Source organism: Prunus dulcis, chromosome 1 (genome assembly GCF_902201215.1).
Source record: "Prunus dulcis chromosome 1, ALMONDv2, whole genome shotgun sequence".
Lineage (NCBI taxonomy): Eukaryota > Viridiplantae > Streptophyta > Magnoliopsida > Rosales > Rosaceae > Prunus > Prunus dulcis.
In genome coordinates, this window is record NC_047650.1 from 39,824,063 (window position 1) to 39,848,073 (window position 24,011).

The 24,011-nt window shown below is 35.5% G+C and overlaps 3 protein-coding genes across 5 annotated transcripts; 2 read left to right on the plus strand and 1 right to left on the minus strand.

The window, feature by feature from the left end:
- The first annotated feature begins 84 nt into the window (after positions 1-84).
- Positions 85-7,320, plus strand: LOC117628054 (MADS-box protein JOINTLESS-like). Its single transcript, XM_034360418.1, has 9 exons — positions 85-363; positions 644-838; positions 4,238-4,316; positions 5,336-5,397; positions 5,500-5,599; positions 6,155-6,196; positions 6,331-6,372; positions 6,455-6,654; positions 7,069-7,320. The coding sequence occupies exons 2-9, from the start codon at positions 657-659 to the stop codon at positions 7,076-7,078; spliced, it is 717 nt and encodes a 238-aa protein (XP_034216309.1). The 5' UTR covers positions 85-363; positions 644-656; the 3' UTR covers positions 7,079-7,320.
- A 1,395-nt stretch (positions 7,321-8,715) lies between these two features.
- Positions 8,716-12,891, plus strand: LOC117616591 (O-fucosyltransferase 31). The gene is made up of 10 exons (XM_034345956.1): positions 8,716-9,118; positions 9,213-9,275; positions 9,383-9,467; positions 9,549-9,619; positions 9,809-9,897; positions 9,994-10,197; positions 10,969-11,236; positions 11,378-11,605; positions 11,952-12,149; positions 12,378-12,891. Exons 1-10 carry the CDS (start codon positions 8,972-8,974, stop codon positions 12,585-12,587), a joined length of 1,563 nt encoding a protein of 520 aa, XP_034201847.1. The 5' UTR covers positions 8,716-8,971; the 3' UTR covers positions 12,588-12,891.
- A 1,152-nt stretch (positions 12,892-14,043) lies between these two features.
- LOC117636193 (mechanosensitive ion channel protein 3, chloroplastic-like) lies at positions 14,044-20,291 on the minus strand. Of its 3 annotated transcripts, none has more exons than XM_034370707.1 (14): positions 20,067-20,291; positions 19,475-19,706; positions 19,294-19,353; positions 18,790-18,947; positions 18,481-18,604; positions 18,287-18,384; positions 18,030-18,143; positions 17,584-17,644; positions 17,082-17,231; positions 16,804-16,914; positions 16,422-16,589; positions 16,201-16,314; positions 15,756-15,812; positions 14,044-15,097 (listed from the first exon to the last, which is right to left on the minus strand). In XM_034370707.1, the coding sequence occupies exons 2-14, from the start codon at positions 19,550-19,552 to the stop codon at positions 14,255-14,257; spliced, it is 2,136 nt and encodes a 711-aa protein (XP_034226598.1). In that variant the 5' UTR covers positions 19,553-19,706; positions 20,067-20,291; the 3' UTR covers positions 14,044-14,254. The 3 variants fall into 3 exon arrangements, with proteins under 3 accessions (XP_034226598.1, XP_034226606.1, XP_034226589.1); XM_034370715.1 differs by having other exon boundaries at positions 18,790-18,941; positions 19,475-19,714; XM_034370698.1 differs by having other exon boundaries at positions 19,475-19,714.
- Positions 20,292-24,011: the final 3,720 nt, after the last annotated feature.

Sequence of the window (24,011 nt, forward strand, 5' to 3'; positions counted from 1 at the left end):
GACAACAAACTAAACTTAAGATACTTCTGAACGAAAAAACATAACTTAGATATGGACAAAATCGATCACAAAAAGTAAGATGCTACAATTTGTGCTGACGCATTACAAGATCAACGGTGGAGATTGCTTGCATCAACGGCAAGGTGCATCTGTCCCCGTCGATTTGCTCAGGTTTCTTACATTGTTTTCCCAGAAGAGACCGAAAGTAAAGCAGAGGATAATAGAAATAGATGTTTTCCATAAAAAGGAAAATTTCCTTTCTTGAACAACCAGCCACCAGCAGTAGCCGCCCTTTATCTCTCTAGTTCTCTTAGTTTTTCTGGACAGACCAAAACTTCAGACCGGGCTGAAACCCCGACAAAGGTAAACAATAAAAACAGAGAGGAAAACCCAGAGATTAATTAAATTAATTAGGCTTCTTCTTCTTCTTCTTCTTCTTCTTCTTCTTCTTCTTCTTCTTCTTCTTTTTGTTGTGAACGTTGACCTATTTTGGTTGGTGGGTTTTTCTGGGTTTTGTTCATTTAGATCTGGGGACCATTAAAAGGTTAAATTTTGAGAAGGAACCCAGAAAATATTGTGTAGTTTTTGAGTGTGTGAAGATAATAATATATGTGAAAAGTGGTTGGTTTGAATTTTTTTGAAGGGAAACGGTGAAAATGATGAGGGAGAAGATCAAGATCAAGAAGATTGACTACCTGCCAGCAAGGCAGGTGACCTTCTCAAAGAGAAGAAGAGGGCTCTTCAAGAAAGCTGCAGAGCTATCTGTTCTGTGTGAATCTGAGGTGGCTGTCATCATCTTCTCTGCTACTGACAAGCTCTTTGATTATTCAAGCTCAAGGTACCAGCACCCACCACTATATACCTTATAATTCTTTTGACTCTTTCCTTCCTTGAAAAGATAACCAATATGTATGATCATGATGTCTGAAGTTTGACTTGACTTGTGTGTGTGTGTGTGTGCGCGAGAGAGAGAGAGAGAGAGAGAGAGAGAGAGAGAGAGAGAGAGAGAGAGAGAAAATCTGAGATTCAGTCATTTTGGTAGAAATATATTTAGAGGAGAGGGTGCCTTTTATGGAAATTACCTGTCCTTCCTGAAATTCCATGGTTTGAACTCTGCAAACAGACATTACTTATTGTGTCAAAGGCAACTAGAAGCTTCTAGAGAGAGAGAGAGAGAGAGAGAGAGAGAGAGAGAATCTTTTAGATAGTTATACTCTATTTCAAAGGCAACTAGTTCGAGGGTTACCACCTTGTATACTTTTGATTAAGACAACTTCTAGCTAGGTGTCGCAGTTTGAGAAACATTTTATGATGATGTTCTTTTCTTGTACTGCATGCGCAATCAATTTTGTTTGCCAAGCAAAACTGTGTATATCTTCTTTGGACAAAAGTGTATATATAAAAGCTGTAATCTTATCCTCTCCCACCTATCACATATTGGTAGTAGATATTATATATATAAAATCTTAGGTGGGGCTTATACAATGAAGAATATCCTTGTTCCAATCCAAGGACATAAAATTAATGGTTCTCTTGTGAGAAACACGATATGTTAGACCATCAATTAAATCATACACTCAAATAAGAATGTAGATTATCAAATCTAGATTTGTAGTCTGACCGCATAAAATGATAGATAGTCTAGTTAGTAAGAGAGTATTTTACTCTTTCCCATACCATATATACATATATCTATACTATATGTATATATCTTATCCTTAAAACTTAAGATAATGGAAGGTGTCTTTCATTCTCCCCTCCCAAACTAAAAAAATGCCAGTAAATTAATGTAGTTACAAACATTGAATTATATGTTTGTAGTTTTCTTACTAGAAATAATGTGATATGATGAAGCCCCTGAAGACTTTCAGCAGGAATATGCATGCATGCTTTCAAAGTAGGGCAATGGGTGGTGGAGCTATGACCATAACATGTTTTTGCCATGAATGCATGAAAGATTTTGTTAAAACCTAGTTTCATACTTAGATGTGCATGCATGAGAGGGAGGGTGAGAATGAAATGTTAACTATGGAATAAGAATTTAAATAAGGTCATGCTTCCTTTCAGTTAAAAAGAATTCCGTTATCTAGATGTTCCTATTTTACTATTAATAACATGCGTCAAATGAAGGAAACAGATTAAAAGACAATTTGAAAATGCTAATGCAAATTCAGAACAAAATTAAAAGACCTTTTAACTGTTTATGTCAGTATGCAATTTCTTATCAATTTCCATTGAAAATTTCATGTAAAATTTATTTTTCTAGGTTTCCGGGCATAATTTGACACGTTATATGCAAAGCTGCTAGATTGTCTAGTTTGTCTATTTTGTATTTTTTTTTCAAGTTTTTCTATTAAAGCTCTCGATATTGCAGTCCATGTTTTCATTTTTGCAACCAGAACAAAACATAAAACGATTTTACTCAAATCAATATACATTGAAAAACTAGAGGAGAATAAAAGTGTTGTTCTTTAGCCTTTGATTTTACTTTTTACATTATTTTTCAAACTTTTCCAAGTTTCCAATTAGAGCAATATTGGTCCAAATTTTCCAATTATAAATAGGGCTTGTTAAGCGAGGCCATGTTAACACAAAACATGATTCTAAGTTTTCTATAAGGGTGGGTACGGTCCGATTCTCACCCCAAATTAGAATCAGAATCGGAACGATTCATCTAGTTCGGTTCAGTTTGGTTTTGATGAAAAAAGTTCTCCGGTCTAGTGTGGTACGATTTGCCCATGAGTAGGTTCATGTTACAATTTTGGATCGGAATCCCTTTTTTTAAAAAGAAAAATTGGGCTCAAAAGTTCACAAATGTCCCAATTTCATGCAAAGGAAGGTGATTGGGCCTAGAAAAGAGAGGTGATTTGTAGTTGGGCTTGGGGAAAGCTTAATTATGTGCTTAGAAATTTTGCATTGGGCTTAAATTTTTTATTAAAAACTTAAAAAATAAATATTCGGTTCGGTTTGGCTTAGTCTGATTTTTTCACTACAAGAATCGAAATCAAAATCAAACCAAACTGGTTTGGTTTTTGGTCAACTCGGTTTTTTTTTTGCCCCAATCAGCTCTGTTTATGCCCACCGGTACCCTAGTTTTCTACTCGATTTTCATGTCCTGTTAGCCTAGCTTTGGGGTTGTTGCAGTAGGGTTTGATAAAGTTGTTCTTCAAGAATCAATGGTTTAAAAGAGTCTATTAATATATCTTCTAGGGAATTGGCCTCCACGTGATGTGTGAAGTTTCCGACGTGTTTAATGATCTTTCTGGGGTGCATCTGGCTTCTGAAGCTCTAAAGTGTTTGAGAAGAACAAGATTAGTTAAGAATGAAATGTTATAGTCTAAGGTGTGTTAACTACATTTTAGTTCTTCGGTGTCTATGGCCGTACTGAGGAATGGAGACGATCACGTCCGGACATAGGAGAAAGATGACGTTGGGATGATGGTCATGGATTTATTCACCTAGGTAGAGACTCCTGATATTTTTGGCGCAAGCCAGTAGAAGTTTGAACTTGATTTGCATCATAAAATTAATAACAATTCACTTATATGTGATATCGAAGGTGTATGAATATGTGTCATTCGGTAGTATTATTGGCATAGGCCTACGTAGAGTTGTGTGAATTGTCAGATCTATCACTACCCTGCAAGAAAAACTTGGATCTGATTCGTATTTGCATGGTAGCTAGCGCTGAAGAATTCAGGATAAAAAGAAGCCAATCAAAAACACCCACTGACTAAAAAGAGGCCAACCAAAGATAACAATATTCAAAGCATATTTCAATCAGCTCCAGAGTTGATGTGAGAGGAACTGTCTGTGACTAAGATTTTTGAGGCCCACTTATTAGCTGACTTGATTTTCTCACGTCGGTTTGCCTTGTGTTCTAAAATATCTCAGCTGCTTGGGTTGGTCTTATATATAATAATTCCATAAAATATCTATGAAGGAATTAGAGTTGAGGTTTTGATTTGCATATGTAATCAAACCAAGCAATAAAACCAGCAGCAAATAGCTTAACGTTCTCATTATGCATATCAAATAAAATTATATATATATATATATATGTGTGTATCTGTGTTTGCAAACCAGAAGTTTGAATAATGGGGGTTAAATTCTTTTCCTTTTTTTTTTTTTTTGTTTCTCATGTATGCTTAGTCACACTTTAATTTTTCTATGTCTAATAATTTACTAGTGAACATGCCAATTGATTGTTTGTTTTTTTTCCTTTTGTCTTTTGAAGTACCAAGGATGTTATTGAAAGGTATAAAGCGCACACAAATGATCTCGAAAATTCAGACAGACTCTTTCTTGAGCTGCGAGTAAATGAGTTCCATGACCTTTTCTCTTTCCCCTTTTAAATTGTTCTGCAATTAATTGTAACATTACTCTGTGATCTGCACTTTGGAGATTCAAAATGTATCTCTATAGCAACTGACGGTTCTGATTGTTTGAACATAAAATTAAAAAAAAAACATTATCCTGTTACATGCCAGACATATGTATATGCATGCAGCAGGGTCGGCATCTTGGGCTAAATATATATGTAGGTGGCTTTGATAAGTCCATTTCTAGTGGACTTAATTTGGTCTACATAAGAATTAGCCAATGAAAAAATTGGGACATGGATTCATCATCAACTATCAATTATTATTTACTTTTATTGTTAGTTGTTTTCCAAGTGTTCAAAGGAGAGGGTAAATTATTTTATAGGTTTTTACAAATAAGTTCATTATATAGGGGCTATTTGAAGATAAAAACTCAAAATTGGCCATTTGTCATTTTCTAATTGGTTCTTAGAAAATTTGAACACACTAACAACCAATCAGAAAATGACAAGTGGTTAGTTTTGGGTTTTTCTCTCCAAATAGCCTCTATATGCGTTTTTGTATAGTATGTCATGTTAGAATGGACCTATTTGTGAAAAGTCTATTATTGAATTGTTTTTCAAGCTTTAGGGGATTTAATTTCTTATGATTTTTTCAGAACTCCAGATAGTTGAGTTGGAGACTTCTATGTGTCCCTCTCACTTTGGTTGCAATTGAGGCTTAGCCCCTAAATAACCTCTTTCACAGGCTCACATATAACCCTAATTTTGTTAGCTACCTAAATCCTGACAAAACTAGGAAATCAATAAATACCCAGAACGACTAGGACAAATTGTAAATCCATGTTCTTGTAAGTTCCAGTAATTCATTTGATTCCATTTTCAAAAATATATTGTAATCATTTTTGTTCTTCTCGTTATGTTGTTTCTTTGTTTTTTTTTCGGGGCTGACGTTTATAAGCTTTTTATGTAACAGACTAGATTATGTAATGGTTCCAATATTTCTCATTTTAGCTGGAGAATGAAAACCACATCAAACTGAGTAAGGAACTCGAGGAGAAGAGCCGCCAGCTGAGGTACAAATTAATTAAATCATCATGAACTTGTAAGATATATGTGGCTGTTTAGCTGGTATTATTGCTTGAATTATGTGCGGGAATTGGACTGGCTTGCAACAGGCAGATGAAAGGTGAGGATCTTCAAGGGCTGAATATGGATGAGCTGCTGAAGTTAGAACAACTGGTGGAAGCAAGCCTTGGCCGTGTGATAGAAACTAAGGTCTGCCCTAGCTAATTTCTTTTCTAGTAAGGATGGTGCAAGGCGTCACTCTCTGTATTGTGGTTTAATGATCGAACCCGTTTATTATAATTTAGGAATCCTTGTTGCAGAATAGTCAAATGGTGTTAGTACAAGCGGTAATCTAAATTATTAGAGGGGGGGTTTTCACAGACACTCACACGACTAAGATGTCAAGGGGGTTCGAACCTGAGACCTCTGGTCTGCAAATTAAAGTCATTTTTCATTGGGTTAGACCCCGTTAGCTTAGTTAAATGGTGCAAGACATTGCATTTGTGTTCCAATAAGTAAACAACAGCATCTCTACAAAACACTGAAATCATTACCATTTAATGAAATGGTAAAATAGTATCCAATATTCTATTTTTTTGCCGGATGATTCTTGAATGAAAACCTAAATGATGAACTGTTCGAATAATATAAAGTAGGTCCCACAATTGTCCTTTGTTTGAAGAAGTTGTTTGTGCATGGAGAGTATATGATCTGGGTTGTCACTATAAAGTAACATCTAAATGCAAATGTTCCATTCCTTTTCAGGAAGAGCTGATTATGAGTGAGATTATGGCACTGGAGAAAAAGGTTAGATGATTGATACGTACTCTGTAAATGAAAACAAATTTCAACTATTTACAATAATCAGGACTTTAACATCAATAATCATAACCAAGTTTGGCTCTGGTTTTCTCTTCCACTCACACCGACTATAATTTCAGGGAGCTGAGCTGGTAGAAGCCAACAACCAGTTAAGGCAGAAGGTAAGCAACTACCGCAATCATGTACATATTTCTTCTTCTTTTTATCTTTATCTTTTTTTATTTTGTATTTTTTGCATAGCAGATGGCGATGTTATCCGGAGGAAATACTGGACCTGCGTTTGTGGAGCCGGAGACGTTGATTACTAATGTTGGAGGTGGAGGAGAAGAAGACGGCATGTCATCTGAATCTGCCATAATTGCCACCTCCACCAGCTGCAACAGTGCTCAAAGTCTCTCTCTTGAAGATGACTGCTCCGATGTCACTTTATCTCTCAAACTGGGGTGAGCTACTTTTGCTTTGCTACGTATATTTATTTATTTATTTATATGATTTTTTTTAAGTTTGATCAGAGAAGACATGCTTGCTTTATTTGATGATACTATAAAGAATAAATTAAAAGTTAAAATAATCAAAATATTTGGATTATTAGATTGAAGATGTTTTAGGAGTTTGTAGAGCAAGTTCATTTTGAGGTTTCATGTTTGTGTCTTTGGGCTATTTCATTTTCAGCTGTGTTTATTTAAATTGAAACAAGTTAGTGACTTTCATCGAACTCTCTCACATTTTTTTATATATATTTTGTTATAAATATTTATATAACAAATGTTGATGGGCAATTGCATTCATGGTATTTCATTTATTCTTCGCCTTTTTAATAAATTTGCTAATTACTTTGTATTTTCTCTGAATTTCAGGCTTCCCTAGTTTCCTAGTTAAGAAGTGGACAAGGAGGAAAGTTTACTCACTTTATAGCTAAATAAACAAAATCGAGATAATGTGAGATGCATCAGTAGTGATGTGTGTCTTAACTCGATATAACATTGAAGGGAGAGTAACTTTGTGTGTATCTAAACCTATGGTATTACATGCAGCCTGACATACTGCTCTTCGACTTTGTATTGTATGTATTATTAATGCAGCCTGCACGGAGACTACTTGATGTTGTGTTGATTGGGTTATCAATGTCACAGCACATGTCAACCTTATAAGGTCGTGTGTTTTTTATTTTTATTTTTTTTTATACACAGAGGAAAACTACAACCAAAAAATCACGAGGACACCTAGGCCTCCCAAAGCTTGGAAGGATTTAGCCCATGTCCCAAACTAGCAACATCATCACTCGTGAAATTAGCCTCACGAAAAACATGACTGAACGAGCAGGAATCACAAAAGGAGCTGATAAGCACTAAGCACTATATATCTTTGATCAAGAGGTTGATACTCCACGAGGCCAAAGTTTTCTGATTAACGCAAGTTTAGAATCTCCTTCAACCAGAACTTTGCGCCATCCTCTATGAGCCGCATAAGATCGTGTTTGTTAGACGGGTCGTGGACTCGGGACTGGTTCCAATCCAGTCTCAAAGAGTTACGCTCATCTAAAGACCTAAAAATGAAGATATGTGAGAACATCTTTAATAAAGGCCTTTAGATTAATCCAACAGCACATATAATTAGTAGTGTAAACCCTGACTCATACTCCTTGTTCTACTCAAACATTCCTGTTTAACTATTCTAATCAGCAACAAAAATAACAAATTAAATTAGGGATACACTTCCAAGGGCTGATCTCTTTCTTCCTCCCCATCCATCTTCACCCAATCGTATGCTCTCTCTCGCTCCTGCTGAGCCAAAATAAAAAATGGTGATACAACTTAAGTTGATTTTAGCATTATATTTGCTCGGACAAAGAAAATTGTTTTCGCATCATGGTTTCTTTGATTTTACAACTTTCAGTTGCAATAAATTTGGATGCATATTGTTTGTGCATGTGGGTTGTGTCCCCCTAAACCCTACAGCAACCCATGAAGCTAAATGAACTCTACTAGTACCACCACTTGAAGAAATGTCGTAACAGTCACACCCATAATTGCATCCGTAACATATCTGGAGAAAATATAATTTCTAGCGATCTACCTGCGTATAAAAGCAAATAAATAAACGAAAACAACAACATTATCAAAGAACAATTAATTAATTAATTAATTAATTAAACATATTAGTCCACATGGCAAAATATGAATGAGTCCACGCCACATCATTATGTAACGGAGAACATTATGGTCAAATTAACTACTGTATGAAAGTGATACAAAAATAAAAATTATGTATGGGACTGAGACGAGAAAAAACTTAATGTATCGAAGGCTGAAACTCGGTAAACCTGAACATAGTAAAAGAATAATTCTACTTTTACTATATTTGTAAACTACATTTTCATACCATCTTATATGACAGTTAAGGTGGACAACCACATACATTAAAATTATTTCACTTTTTTTTTTCTTTTATAATTTATTCTAGTATCTCGTAGTAAAATGAAATTAAATATTTATTACTCACTTCTTATTACCAGCGAAAAGTAAAAGGAAAAAGGAAAAAGAAAAGAGAACAATGGCTTCGATGCGATTTCATCGAATGAGGACGTTCACATTATAACTTCCATACGTCCTCTCTTTCCCGTAAAAATTAGATCCGATTCATAGTTGTCACCTCCATTGACGACAGTGAGCTTCTCTTCTCTTCTCTGCTGCCCTACACAACTGAAAACGCAATGAATATGCAGGTTTAGGGTTTTCCAATCAAAACTCAAACGAACCCATGAAGCTTCACAAGGACTACTATGGCTACTACTATCCCAACCAGTCTCAGAGAGCCGCTTTAGCTGGCCTTTTGGTGGTCCTCTTTCCGGCCTTCTTCCCAAATCTCTTCGGCCCATTAGGCCGTGCCTCTCCTTCCATCTTCTCAGTAAGTCCCTTCCCAAACAACCATTCTCACAGTTTGATGTTGTTGTTAATGGAAATGCTTAATTCTTAATGAAACTGCAATGGGTATTTTGCAGGAGTGGAATGCTCCAAAGGCCAGACATTTGCATCTTCTAAATCCAGCTTTACTTTCCCAATCTGTCAGTTCCTTCTTTTCTTTTCCTCTGATTTGTGATTTGTTTTCAGAATTGGTGTAAACAATTGATCTATTTACATATATTAACATATTCTTTTTGAATTTGTTTAGTCTGTTGAGCAACAGAGCAAGCTATGGTCTCCACTGCCCAACCAAGGATGGAAACATTGTCTTGAAGAGCCTAAAAGTCTATCATGTGAGTGCTAAAGATCGGGCCACATTTTATGTGACATTGAATTGATTGTTAGCTGATGAAATTTTATTCATTTTCTTGCAGTGACACCAAAAGGATCTACTGGGTATATTCAGGTGTTCCTTGATGGAGGCTTGAACCAGCAGAAAATGGGGGTAGGTTTTTAAATTTTATAAGGAAATTCTTTCTAAGCAATGTATCTTGTAGAAAATGAAGTTATACAAGAATGCCCGTTTACTTGATTTGATTACTTGTTGTGATACTATAGCCAATTGGGTGTCCAAAATGAGATTGTCTAATTTACTTTATTTGGTTCTTCAAAAAAAAAAAAAAAAAAAAAAAAGATTTGTGATGCAGTTGCTGTTGCCAAAATTTTGAATGCCACATTGGTTGTTCCACACCTTGAAGTTAATCCTGTGTGGCAAGATTCGAGGTATATCGTGAGTATGCTAACCTGGAACCTTTCCTACAATATATTATTTCTGTCCAAAGAGGAGCCATTGATTTGAAACCCCATGTGCTTTTGCAGTTCCTTTGAGGAAATTTTTGATTTGGATCACTTTATTGAAGTCTTACGCGATGAAGTTTCTATAGTTAAAGACCTGCCTAGTGAATTTTCTTGGAGCACTAGGGAGTATTATGCTACTGGCATTCGGATTACTAGAATAAAAACAGCACCTGTCCATGCTTCTTCTGATTGGTATCTGGAAAATGTCTTGCCCATATTGCAGAGGTCAGTAATGCATCGAGCCGTTCTTAATTGAGCGTAAAGTTCTTGCTTTTTTTAATCACTTGAGCCTGTTCTTGCAGTTTTCTGTTGTATGTGAAGTTGGTATCGTAAACTTTTGTCCCTATGTTGTCTTAGTGTCATATACTAACTTCACATGCAAAAACAGAAATCTGCAAGATAAACTCTTGTCCCTATGCTGTCTTAGTATCAGATACTCATGTCCATATTCTGTCTGTCCTTCAATTTAGTCTCCTGCGTGCATGGATTGTGCAGAGGTTTCATTTCTTAAAATTGTGATTGTGATATTGCTTGTGTTAGAAACTTGTATAATCTGTCCCTTTTTTTTCCTTTTTTTTTTCCAGTAAATAGCAGTGATAAGTTGTCATAACAAGAAATATTTAGGAATGATAATATTATGATGCTATAGACATAGCTTTGGGAAATAAGTTGTTTGGTTAATGTGCATAGCATATAGTTAGAACTTAGAATTAGTGCATCACAGACGTATTTGTGTCTTTACATGTCAAGCCACCAGCTTTTCAAGTTAGATTATGTATTGCATCTCTAGTTTTAGGATTTTAATGGTTATCTAGTTTTAGACTGAAAATATCCTTTTGGGTTTATTTCCAGTTATCTTCTCTGGGTACAACTTGAGTTATCAATCTTAAGTATGTGCATATATGTCTTGCTAGAATCATGACAATAGGTTTCTTTTTTAGAACTAAATTTGAAATTAATATCTTATTATGATTGGAAGGTGTTTCACTGATGCAGATACGGAGTTGCTGCTATTTCCCCATTTTCTCATCGTTTGACTTTTGAGAACTTGCCTAAAAACATCCAGCGCCTCCGTTGTAAAGTCAACTTTAAAGCTTTAGCCTTTGTTCCTCATATCAGGGAATTGGGAGAAACCCTTGTTAATCGTCTCCGCTACCCTCCTAATAGAAACCAAGATGCAGCAAGTGACTCACAGGACGGAACAAATCAAATTGAGAAACAGGGAGCTGGGAAATTTGTTGTTTTGCATCTTCGCTTTGATAAAGTATGTTTGTAATTTTCTTTAGATCCATGTCATGTTTGATCATGCAATAATTTTTTAAGAATCTTAAAGCTTTTCCGACGAACCCTAATTATATATGCAAAATTAGTATTTCTAATACTCTTTGCCTGTACATACTCATAGGATATGGCTGCTCATTCAGCCTGTGATTTTGGTGGTGGTAAAGCTGAGAAACTCGCCCTTGCAAAATATCGGCAAGTAATTTGGCAGGGTAGGGTTCTAAAATCTCAGTTTACAGATGAGGAGTTGAGAAATCAGGGGCGTTGCCCATTGACTCCTGAAGAGATTGGGTTGCTGCTAGCAGCTTTGGGCTTCAACAATAGTACCCGGCTCTATCTTGCTTCTCACAAGGTATTTCTTAAAAGCAGAATGTGTATACTGTTAGTCATGAGCTAACAGCTAGGGGCTTGTTTGTTGCTGGTTTGTTTTTTTTTTGTTTTTTTTGTTTTTTGTTTTTTGTTTTTCTTAAAACAGCTTTAGTTAGGTATTCTCCTTCTTCCCTCTCATTTTCATCCCCTCTCTTCTTTCTCTCATAGCTTTCCCTCTTTCTCTTCAATTAAAACAAAAGCAAACACATTGACAAATAAGCCCCAAGTGTTTCATGTGATTCCTTAGGTTCCTTTTTAGTAAATGTTGATACTGTGTGTTCAGTTATGGGTTTAAATTGGATAAACGAGTCACTATTTTCCTTGTTTAGGTTTATGGCGGAGAAGCAAGGATCTCAACTTTGAGAAGATTATTTCCACTAATGGAAGACAAGAAGAGTCTTGCCTCTGCAGAGGAAGGGGCCAAAGTTGAAGGCAAGGCTTCTCTATTAGCCGCAGTTGACTATTATGTGAGCATGCAAAGTGACATCTTCATCTCTGCTTCTCCCGGGAATATGCACAATGCACTGGTAAGAGTATCAAGTTCAATACTCGGTAGATATGTGTCTTCTTTAAGATGGTGGGGGAATAAACCAGATAATCTACTTCATCCAATCTGTGGTTGTAGTGAAATATAGTGAATATAGGAATTCCCTAAATAGCCTATTATTATAAAATCAGGTATTTCAGCAGAAGAATTATTTCCTTGAAATTTTGTGAAAATTCTAAGTGGACAGGATTAAAATTTGTATCCTCAGGTCAGTCATCGCGCTTACATGAACTTGAAGACTATTAGACCAAGCATGTCATTGTTGGGAAAGCTTTTCGTGAATAAGAGCATGGAATGGTCAGAGTTCCAACATGCAGTTCTGGATGGGCATAAAAGTAGACAAGGGCAGATTAGGTTGAGGAAGGAGAAGCAGTCCATTTATACATATCCTGCTCCTGATTGCATGTGTCAAGCTTAATATAAATTGATTTCGGAGGCTGTGGTTTTGCTTTGAACGTGTGTCATTACTGGCAAGTAATTTTTGTAGGTCAGCTACGTATGAGTATTGGAGTTATCCAGTCTCATTGCTGTATAGGCTTCATTTGAGCTCGCAAGTGTATAGTCTGCTTTCAATGCATATCAGCCTGTAGGACAAGCATTGATTCTCACCAACAGAATGACAAACCCACACTTTTCCTCTTTTTCTTTTTTGGTCACAATGCAAGGTAATATGATGAATTTAAGCTTGGGGTAATCCCAAGTGCTTGACTATTTCAGTTTAATATGGTGGATTTAAGCTTCAAGCATTTAATCCAAGCTGTTGTATGCCTCCTCTTCTCCCTCCCCCCTTCAAAGAATTTTTACCTCCTTAGCAACCAAAAGAAAAATGCAATACTTACGAGGCCTCTGCTTGACACAAACCAACTCTCATAGGACTCGTTTGGTTCACGGAAAGGATTTGATGATAAATAATTTCTCATGTCGTTTTTCAAATGTATAGGAAATGAAAAATTCCTTTCCCATATTTGATTTGCCTAGGAATGTAAAAAAAAAAATTTGTTTAAATTTTAAATTATACCCATATTAGATAAAATTAAAAAAAAATGCATTTAATAATATATCGTAATTTTAAATTGTTAATGGGGACAAAATGATCATGAAAAATGTGCATTTAATTAGGGGTGGGCATGGGTTGGGTTGGGTCAATTTTAGTCATAACTCGTAACCCAACCGGATATATGGCGGTTTATGATTTCTTGAATTCAAAACCCGTTCATTATTAGACCAACTCAATCCAATCCAAACTTTTTGTAATCGGGTTGGGCGGTTCGGTTAGGTTAACTCAAAATTAAGCATATTTTTAAATTTTGATTTCAACTCATAACTCAACCTATACATAGCGGTTTATGATTTTTGAACCAAAAACTCGCTCATTTTTAAGCCACCCAACCCACTATGATCGAGTTAAGAGATTCAGTTGGGTTGACTCGAAATTGTGCCCACCCCTACATTTAATGTTGGCCTAAGTTTTCCATGGGAAGAAAAAATGAAACTCAAAGGGGATGGAGGGTTTCATTTTCCGCCCTATTTTTCTTATTTTCCCATATACCAGACAACCATTTTCCATGTCTGGACTTACTAAACATGAGAGATCCCCCATTTCCCACTAACCAAAGCAAAGGCCATTCCGCTTGGATGAGGCCACAGTAATTACACGTTTTAACATGTGACATCTAATCATAGGCCACAGTAATTACACGTTTTAACATGTGACATCTAATCATTGCTCCATAATGAAACGATCTTTCCAAATCAAGTAAAGAGGCGAAATTTGCAATCACACATCAAACATATGCGTTAAAACGTTTTCTACACCTCCCTTTTCTTTTATTTTTTTGAGCTTTTCAGTTTTCACTTTCAGGGATGGGATGGGATGGGAGAAACTGGTCGTTTCAGATTGACCCACAAATTTCCATTTCAACAAATTATCAAGCAATCGTAGAAGACAATGTAATGCCAGCTTCAAAAACTCAGCGGCATGCATTTTCACACGTCAATCAATAACTGTGTTACACTTTAACGACTAACGACGTAGCCTTCATGGTCCTGCTATTCAGTTTGCATGGCTCTAGGAACTGCAGGCAATTAACCATCTTTCAAATCTGTGCCAACAGGAGGAGACCCTCCACCATTTCGGCGGGCAGTGAGTTCTTTTGATTCTGCAGCAGGAGATGGAGCCATGTCTTCTTCCTCAATTGGAAGTGTTCGCTTTGAGCCCTCCAAAGCAACACCAAGGATAATATTCTCTTCTAAGGGAGGCCTAGCTATGGATGGTGATGAAACAGGTTTCTCACCATCATGCTTTGCTTGTAAAGGTGCCAGAGGAACATCTGCTTTTTCGCTACCAGTCTCAGGCGAAGCAACAAGGGACTTCTTAGACGTCATCTTTGGTGGAGACGCATCTTTGGAATCAACTCCTGTTGTCTCTTTCCCTGCATTTTTTGTACTCTCATTCTTGGACTGCAGCATTTCAGAGTTGCTTCGAACTGAACCATCAGATGCCGAATTCCGTGTTTGGGGTTCAGATGTTGGCATTTCCGAGGTCTTGGAGTTTGTGCTTGAGTTGGAACTTGAAGTTGCCGCAACTTTATTGTCAGTTTGTGCATGAGTTAGTGTTGCCCCAGATTTAGCATCTGATCCCTTGGAGTCGGATGTTGAGGAAGCTTCAGCCTGGGCCTGTTTGTCTCCATTTGTACGTGTTGGGCGACTTGAAGCTTTACTTTTGTCATCACTACTGATTTTATAAGATGGTTCAATAAGTAGATATGGACGATTATTGGATGCCCTAGAATGAGTGAAAATGGTGTCAGCAAATGGCACATTTTCCAAGTCAGCCTCACTGTAATATTTCTGGACTGTGCGAATGGGTGTGGCAAGCCGGGCACGATGATGGCTGACAACTCTGAGAAGATCCAAAAGTATTGCCTCCTGTTTTATTTCATCAATAGAGTTTATCTGAGATAAATATTCAACCGTTTCTCAAAGACTATAATTAACATTGAAAAAGTAAACAGAATTGTGATATCCATAAACAACTACAAAGTTCAGGCATACAGACACTTGGAAACCTTAGTAACAGTAAACAACACAAATTATATAGTCCACATCAAAAGTCTGGTATAAAAAAGGTAAAACTGATTCTTTGAGTAACTTGTGAACCAATCTTAAAATGGCAATCAGTCCTTATAAATTGCTCAACTTTTCCATCCAATGAAAAAGGAAAGCCAAGAAAAGACAAAATTATCTTGTTCAACATGAACAATCTATAAGCCAGACTAAAGGTTCATCAAGAAACAATGTATTGGAAAGGAAGAGTGAAGAATAGAATATCCAAACAAGGTTATGGCATTACCATTATACAAAATAAATCTGAGCATTAAGTCCCAACAATCATGCAACTGTAATCAATATGGCAGAGAACTAGGGTGAGTGTGACTTTTACATTTATTATATGCAGCATCTCTGGAAAACTCATATTGGCATCTAAGTCAAAGATGATCAAAATTTTATACTATTTTCAGAATCTATTATATCATCTTGCAGGTTACATGATTTCATAAAGCTTATACTAATAATGTAGTCTTACCTTAACACAGAGATACTCCTCAAAATGAGATGTTTTAACAAAGCAGGATACCAAAATCTGTGACAAAAATAGACCGCTTATGAGAACAACCATTCAATACAAAATTTAATAGAAAGGAAGAAGAAAACAAAAAAGAGGGACGTATTAAATGGAGATTGTATATCCATAGGAAAATCAAAAGATGAGTTTCTTTATTCTATGAAGACCTTGTGAATGAAAGTGAAGAATTGCAAGACCATAAAAACATACACAACAGTTTCCATCATATATTTCGAAAGTAAAAACAACTTATTACTTTTAAAGTAATAGAATGTTTTTACAAGGGACTTGAAGAAGGTTTTTCTTAAAATTTGTTTGCCAAATGGAACATCTATTGAAACATTATAAACCTACTTATAAAAAAGTAATCATACTAACTTCAAAAGTGAAAGCACAAAAGCCATACCATAAGGGCCTGATTATCTGGATTAATATTGTCCAGAAAAACTCTCCTATGCAACCTTTGCTGCTCTACTTGAGAATTTTTGGCCAAAACCTTGCGCATATCAGCTACAATAGTCTGCAGATAGTAAGGGATAAACCAGGTTCTCATATGAAATGATATAAAAAACACAAAGTCCTTGGAGCACAAGTTTCGCAAGCCAGTGAACTGAAATTTCTACTCACGTTAATTTTAATGACATCCAAGTGACTTATGGCTAGGTGGGTCTTAATGCGCCAATGAGTCTTCTGGCTAAGATTCCTGACAACGTTTACAGTGAACTTGTGATTTGGAATGTGAACTGCTTCGCGATCATCGCCTCTTATAATTGTTGGTGACCACCAACCCACATGCTGATACAATAACAAATTTATCAACAACAAAAAAAAAATGTCCATATTGCTTATAAAAAATTCACTTCCAGTATTTGTTTTGCAAAAGGAACCAAATTGTTAAAGCCCTATTATGTTTAAGGTGGAAGCCATCAAAGGTATTCATGGGTAGGCATTATGTTTTTTCCTTCTAACCGCTGTTGCACTTGATGTATTAGCAAAGATATATACAAACCTCAACAGTACCAGAAACTTCATAGCCTTCAATCTTAGTCTGAATCCATTCATTAACAACAAATGGTCGTGTGGCATGGATCATTACACTTGAAAGGAAGTTTGTGAATATCTGAGTTCAGAAAATATTAAGGTACATGTAGTCAGAAAACCTTAAAGGAAATTATATGTCTTAACAGAATTTGAAAGTATACACAACACATGGACAATCAGAATTTGTTATGATCAATAAACTGCAGCCTTCTCAATTTACAATATCACATGAAGAAAGATCTGTACCTCGCGACCAGCAAGGGTGAGCAACACTGTGCCAAGACCACCAGCTGTTAGCCATTTCTGGGTTGAGAATCCCAGCAGCTCCATGAACAATGATACTGCAGCAACCCAAACTGCAGAATAAACAGCCTTGCCAGCGAAATTGAAGCCCATCTGCCCCAACAAGAGACAATTATGTAAGGATGCAATAATCTTATATGCTACAAGTGCCCTCATGACAGCTACATTATTGCATAATGACATAATATCTCACAATAACAGAAACTTGGTAGGAAAAGGAAAACTATGCTACAATCTATTTCAATGAGGTCAAAATAAGCAGTAAAGAAGCTAACTAGACGAGGCCCATTCATCGAAACATTAATCAGGACTGGTTACATTTAGTTCATTTTATTTTAATTATTTGCGTGAGTACTAATGACAATTTTATAACAGAAGTATAAAGGCAAAAGAATGCATACAAAGTAATGAAAATATAATATGTGAACTAGTAACAGAAACATACATTTCTCGAATCACTTGGGTCACTTGTCTCCGTAAAGAACTTTTGTGCTTGTTGATTCAAGCTGCAAAGAAAAAGTGTAACAATAGAAAATCAAAATTTCAACCCCAATGCAGTGACTACAGGATAAATGTATTGAAACAGTGATTACAGGACACGTGAGGGCAAAAAGAAAATCATATGTGCATAGAGAGCATAGCACCAAAAGGAAAAACTATACCGAAAAAATGAAATGAACTACGTCCTGGCAGAAGAAATAAACTTGTTCAAACCAGGCATTTGGGCACTCTCAATGTTCAAATTACTTCTAACTAACATAAGAAGTTTCTTGACAAGTTCTGAAATGAATAAATCTAAAAATTCAATACATTACAGACCAATCTATTAGTTGACCAACAGAATAATGAAATAAATATCTTAAGGCATAATAGCACCAGAGCTACACTCACCTTGACAAACAATAGGCAAATGCCAGCACTGTTGATAATGATTGTACAAAATTTATAAGACGTTGCTTGACAGCCTGGCTAGCTTCTGAAGGTAGGACTACAGGATCTAGTGCTCTGAAATAAACCTTGCAGCAGTTAGTGCAGATAAAATGGCTGGAAACAAGTTTCCAGTTAAGATAGGTAAATAGTGACTCTAAAATCATTTTCATTCCCTGACTTGTAATTTGAATCTAACTTCTTGTAATGTAGAAGTAAACCTGCACATAAGAGTTGCTCCAGTCCAAAGAAGCAAGGGCCGGAGGTAAGAATTCATGACATAGTGCGACCTACTTTTATTCCAAGTACTATCGTTCCGCTGCAGATAATCAACGTGGAAGAATTAATCAGCTCAATAACATAATCAAACCGTGTCTAAAGGCAAGGAGTGGCAGAAGAATAACAAATTATATACTTGAAGAAATATAATCCTGCCGAGACGCAAAAGTGGCCCAAGACCCCAAACAGCAAAAGCTATGATAGCAACTGCTGGGATCAATTTAAGTAAAACAGGGCTTCCACGTAAAGCATCATAAGACCTGCATAATATGTTAAAAACATAAATTTCTTTAGATACCAAACATTTATATAATAATGAAAGAGAAAACATGATGAAGCCATTGCCCCCCAATAAATGGAAAGGAATACCCAAGAAAAAGAACACAACTTATATGCTGGCGTGTGCAGCTGACTAAGGGATTCAAAAGGGAACGCATATACCTACCTTGTTAAAACTACAGCAGCAGATTTCAGAAGGGGAACCCCATTTCCTCCACCTGGTACTAAAACAGATCTGCACAAGAAAACATTGCATCTGGAAGATACTGGACCTATTGGGCCACGAACACTGCTTAAAAGATTGAGACTGCAGGCACCCTGTCGCTGACAATTAAAAAGTAAATAAATAAATAAATCCATGAGCTCAGATCTACATAATCACAACCTCATCAGGTTACACACACACACACACATCCAGAGCATATTGTAATATGCTACACTAGAACCATGAACCTGACAAAAACACGAAATGAAGTACGATGAGCAAATTTTTATAACACTAGAGCACAGGCAACAATGCCGTAAAGGGAAACGGAAAAAAAAAATTAACAAAACAAAAACCCAGAAACCCAGTGACAATTCTGTATAAGAACTCATACCAAATCATAGACCAGCAATTGAAAAAAATGATAATAAAATAAAACATAAAAGTGAAGCCATGAAACCATACCAAAACATGTGGAGGAAAATTGATTCCGACCATATGTACTCGACCCTTTCCTACAAGGCACTGTGAAATTCAAAAACAAAACCAAAAACAAAAAAACAAAGAATTCAATTAGTACTCCAGAAAAAGTAAACTCTTGGGCAAGAAGATTTTATGAAAAAGACTACAAAGAAATCTCACATACAGCATCTGGATTATGGCATCGACGATTACTGTGACTTCTCCATTCATATAACAACCGCACAGAAGCAGTATGGGGCATGGTTGATTGATTCTCAAACTCAAACTGAAGCAAAGCTGCAACTTTGTGCACAATATGGGAATGTAGTTGAAAATCAGATTACCCTTTTGAACCTAATAACACACTGTCTTCAAATTATGGGTCTTAGACTATATGCACCAATTATGTACAGCACCTGTCACACTAAAACTTCAAATTCTCAGTTCATATTGAAATCTTTCATACAAACAAACAAACAAATAAATAAATCGATTTATAGCTAACAATTAAAGCAGCAGAACGATTTTTAGATAACTTACTAAAAAAATTTACGCTTTTTAAGAAGAAAACCCATCATGAAAATAAAATATTTAAAAAAACAAATTAATATGCAAAAAGTTTTTAAAAATTAAAATAATATGAAAAACTGAGAAATAAGTACGCTTTAGTTGAACAAGGTCAGAGGAACAAAAAATTTCAAAATTAAAAATTACTAGAAATTCTGATTTCTAAGGAACCAAAACCAAAAATTAACAAGGAAAGTATTGAGTGTTACCTAATGGAGCAAAGCAGAGGATAAATTCCCAAACTCTCTCACAGAAACTTTCTTGTAGAGGAAACCGGGTTTGAGAGAGAGAGACAGAGGTGGGGGTACTGTGAGGAAGGCAAGCCCAAAATGGCTGGGTGGATGCTAAGATACGCCGGTTGGTAAACTATACACGGCTTCGCCTGATAGCGTGGTCAAATCAAAGTGTAGCGTTTTGGATTTTATTTCGCTACGTGGACCCGCGAAATTACCTATCGGTTTTTCACGGTGGGATTTATGTGGCGCATAGAGGTAAGGTGCGCGGTGTGCATAATTATTTAGCATCGGTTTCCTCCTTGCCAGCATTGCATGGATTGGTCTCGATCGATGATATTTATGCGGTGATCGGGCGGTTGTTCTCAGGTCTGGGTCAGGTCAGGTTGGGTCGGGTTTGATTGATATACGCGATAATGGTTTAAATTGCAAAGAAAAAAGGGATTTTTCACGCATTCGAATCTGAAATCACTAATTTACAAACCAAGGTTATTTTTCAATATGGCAGACCTCGTTAGCAAATTTGACTTATTGAAATAATTTTTCAACGAAACTGTAATTTGATCATACAAAATACGGATAATGATTTGATCATGCAAAATTCTGAAATTTTGTTTTTTCATTTTATTTTATAATACTTTTGTTAAATATATGTTATTAATGTGTTTGCTTTATGGACTTATGGCGTTACATTATGAATTGAATATGCATATTTGAAGAGGCTTGTTACAATCTGCCTAGTTAATGTGGAATGGAAGGAGGCAAATGATAGGAGTGGACCGAAATATTCTCACACTAGGAGAACGTGTTCAAAACGTAACAGAATTCAAAGTAATTTAACATGTTAGGATATGAAAACTACATAAATAAAATTGAAACTGTTGGCACAAGAGTAGTAAAATTAACAAACCATATGAACAAAAAGTGATTTTTTTCCTAATAAGATGTTATTATACTTCCAATAAAAATACTAATGAACATAAGTGTTACGTGCATAAACACTCCTAAACGGTCATATAATACTTATATAAAAAAATGCAAGACTCGCACATTTTTTACGGGCAGTATATAAAAGTTCAAGCTGAACTGGTGAGCTTTATTTTGAGCTTTATTTTTCGTTGTTGTTTTTATGTTAATTGAATTTGAATAAACAAAAATGAGCTGACCAAAGATACCTTGCATTACTAATAGTGTGTTAGTTGGATTGGCATAGATTTTTGATGTGCTCCTAAGTGGTCATGAGTTCAAATCTCCATGGTATCCGTGTGTATGAGTTTTCCCCCCTCCCTTTTTTAACTTTGATAATTAAAAAAAAGTCATTACAATTTTGGTCACTGTGGTTAGAGTCGAATCTAATTTTGGTTACCCAGCCTTCAATTTTCCGATTTTGATCATCATAAACATCGTCAACAAATCAAGTCTAATGGAGGTATTCTATCAGTTTCAACGCACGTGATACGTGTGTCTATGGGCAATATTGCCCTTTCACCCCTAAACCTACGGCGGTGCTCTCTCTCTCTCTCTCTCTCTCTCTCTCTCTCTCTCTCTCTCTCTCTCTCTGTGATGGCCGGCACTTATGAAACCCAGAAGATATTTGAGATTGGTAGTGTTGATATCCTTCTTGGTCTTGAGAACAAGCCGAGCTTGTTCATCATTTCATCGCACTTCTTCAAAGCCTTGCATCCCTTCCTCACCACCTCCTAATACCCAAACGACCACAAAAACAATCAAATCACTCAAATCAATTACACAAGAAAAAGTTGGCCTCGTCACCGAATCGAATTTGAAATCTAGGCTCGTCTGTTTAATATGCACATGCAGTTGAGATAAAGCATTTATTTTCACCTCAAACAAAAATAGAAATTACTTGTATTTTTCTCCAATTCACCTCCTTTAATCTCAAACTTTGTTTCTTGCTGGGTTGAGAAGTTGTAAAGAGCAGGAGAGAAAGAGCTAGGTTGGGGTGAAAGATTGAAATTGACGGAATACTCCAATTGGACTTGATTACTGACGATGCAAAGTGTGATGACCAAAATTAAATTCGACCCTAACTTCACTGGACAAAATTGTAATTACTCAAAAAAATCTAAATTCTAAAAATTTATCTTTTACTATTCGGATTAGAGGTCGTAGACCATACATTTTGGCGGTGAATGGACTCGAGCAATCCTGGTCAACGACTTGCGTCAAAGAGAAGTTTAGACGACGATGGTCCATAGAAAGCCACCAACGGAGCACGCCACAGCTTATCATTTTTTCCATGAATAGTGATGATCAAACACGTTTATGGTGTGCTGATGTTGTTTGCCTATTATTTTGGATAAGATTTTTTTTATATATATATATTTTTTGGGGTATGGATAGGTCATGGGACCAAATTTCATAACCCTTTTCGCAACTTCAGAAATTGATATTACCATAATACCCTTCTGCCACTTAATCCATCTTCCTGACGTCTGAATGCTAAACTCTTTTCTCACTGTTTCTATAACCTCTGCCAATAAATCCATTGGAAGCTGCCTTTGTTTCGGTTTTCCATCCACAGCGGCGGAGGCTAATCAATTTAAATTTTCGACCTTATGAATTTTGCATTCCTTTGTTTCATTGCAATTTCTATGTAAGAGCATCCGTAATGGTTGCTCAATAGTTTATTTCAGTTCAGTTTAATAGTTCAATTTATTGAACCTTTTTTTGCAGCTATTGAACAGAACTGCAGCTTGATTTGAAATGGTGCACTTCAATAGCTTACAAATTAAAAATTATATTTAAAAAAAAATATATATATATATATATTAAAATAATTGAATAAAATAAAATAAATAAAGTTAATTACGATAACAATTATATAATTAAAATTGTTTCAAAGAGATCTTTAAAAAGAGACCTATTTTAAATACATATAAATAAAAACTTGTGAAAATCGATGATACTTTTGGTGAATATGAACCCAAAGATCATCTAAGTACCTACGATCGGATTTTGCAAAATTTCAACATAGGTTGTGCACAGTAATTTTTCTTGCTCCCTGGTATAATGAGTTCCCTTTTTTTGGTTGCTCATTTTTTATTGAAAAATAAAATTTCAACATAAACATTTTTTTTTTTTGGGTGTAGGAAATTGTGGGAGAGTTGTTTTCTACATTGTATTTATAGGTAAATAACTAGCCATTTGAAAAGGTAACTAACCATTTGTATTTTTGAAAAGTGAAATAAATTAGCAATAGTATATATAATTAGCTATCCTTTTTATGAAAAGTGAAACAAATCAATAATGACTAGTATATATATTAATTAGATGTTTTTTTTAACAGTGAAATAAATCAGAAACGACTAGTTGCTTTGAAAAAATAAAAGTAACGGGCAGTCTACACTAATTAAATATAATGAAAAAATTAAAAAGTAATGTTATCCATGTGTCAATAAGAGAGAGGCTATAGAGTTATTATGTGGGCCAACTTATTGAAATGAATTTCATTTCAAAGTTCATTTTAGTGACCTCTGAAATGAACTATTGATCTATGAAATGAAATATTAATATTTGAAATAAACTGAACTTTACCACTACAAGTCAAAAGTTTAATTTATTAAAATAAAATTGAAATGACCCTCACCATTTATGAGCTATCTAAAACTAGTGAATTAGATGTAAGAAAAATGGCTAAATGAGCACATGTGCACATTGATAGCCATATGGACGAACGTGTGGACTAGAGACTTATGGGTTAGAAAGTGTTTGTGTCAGAATTTGAGTTTTTGCTTATTTCTGACCAAAATACGTGATCTAGAAGATTTTAAGGAAATTACTTATTATGCATACAAAATTAATTTAAAAAAATAAAAGGAAAATCATAATAATATTACCGTGATTTTATTGGATAATTTTTATAGAAATTTTCTTTGATTACTTGGAAAACAAGACAAT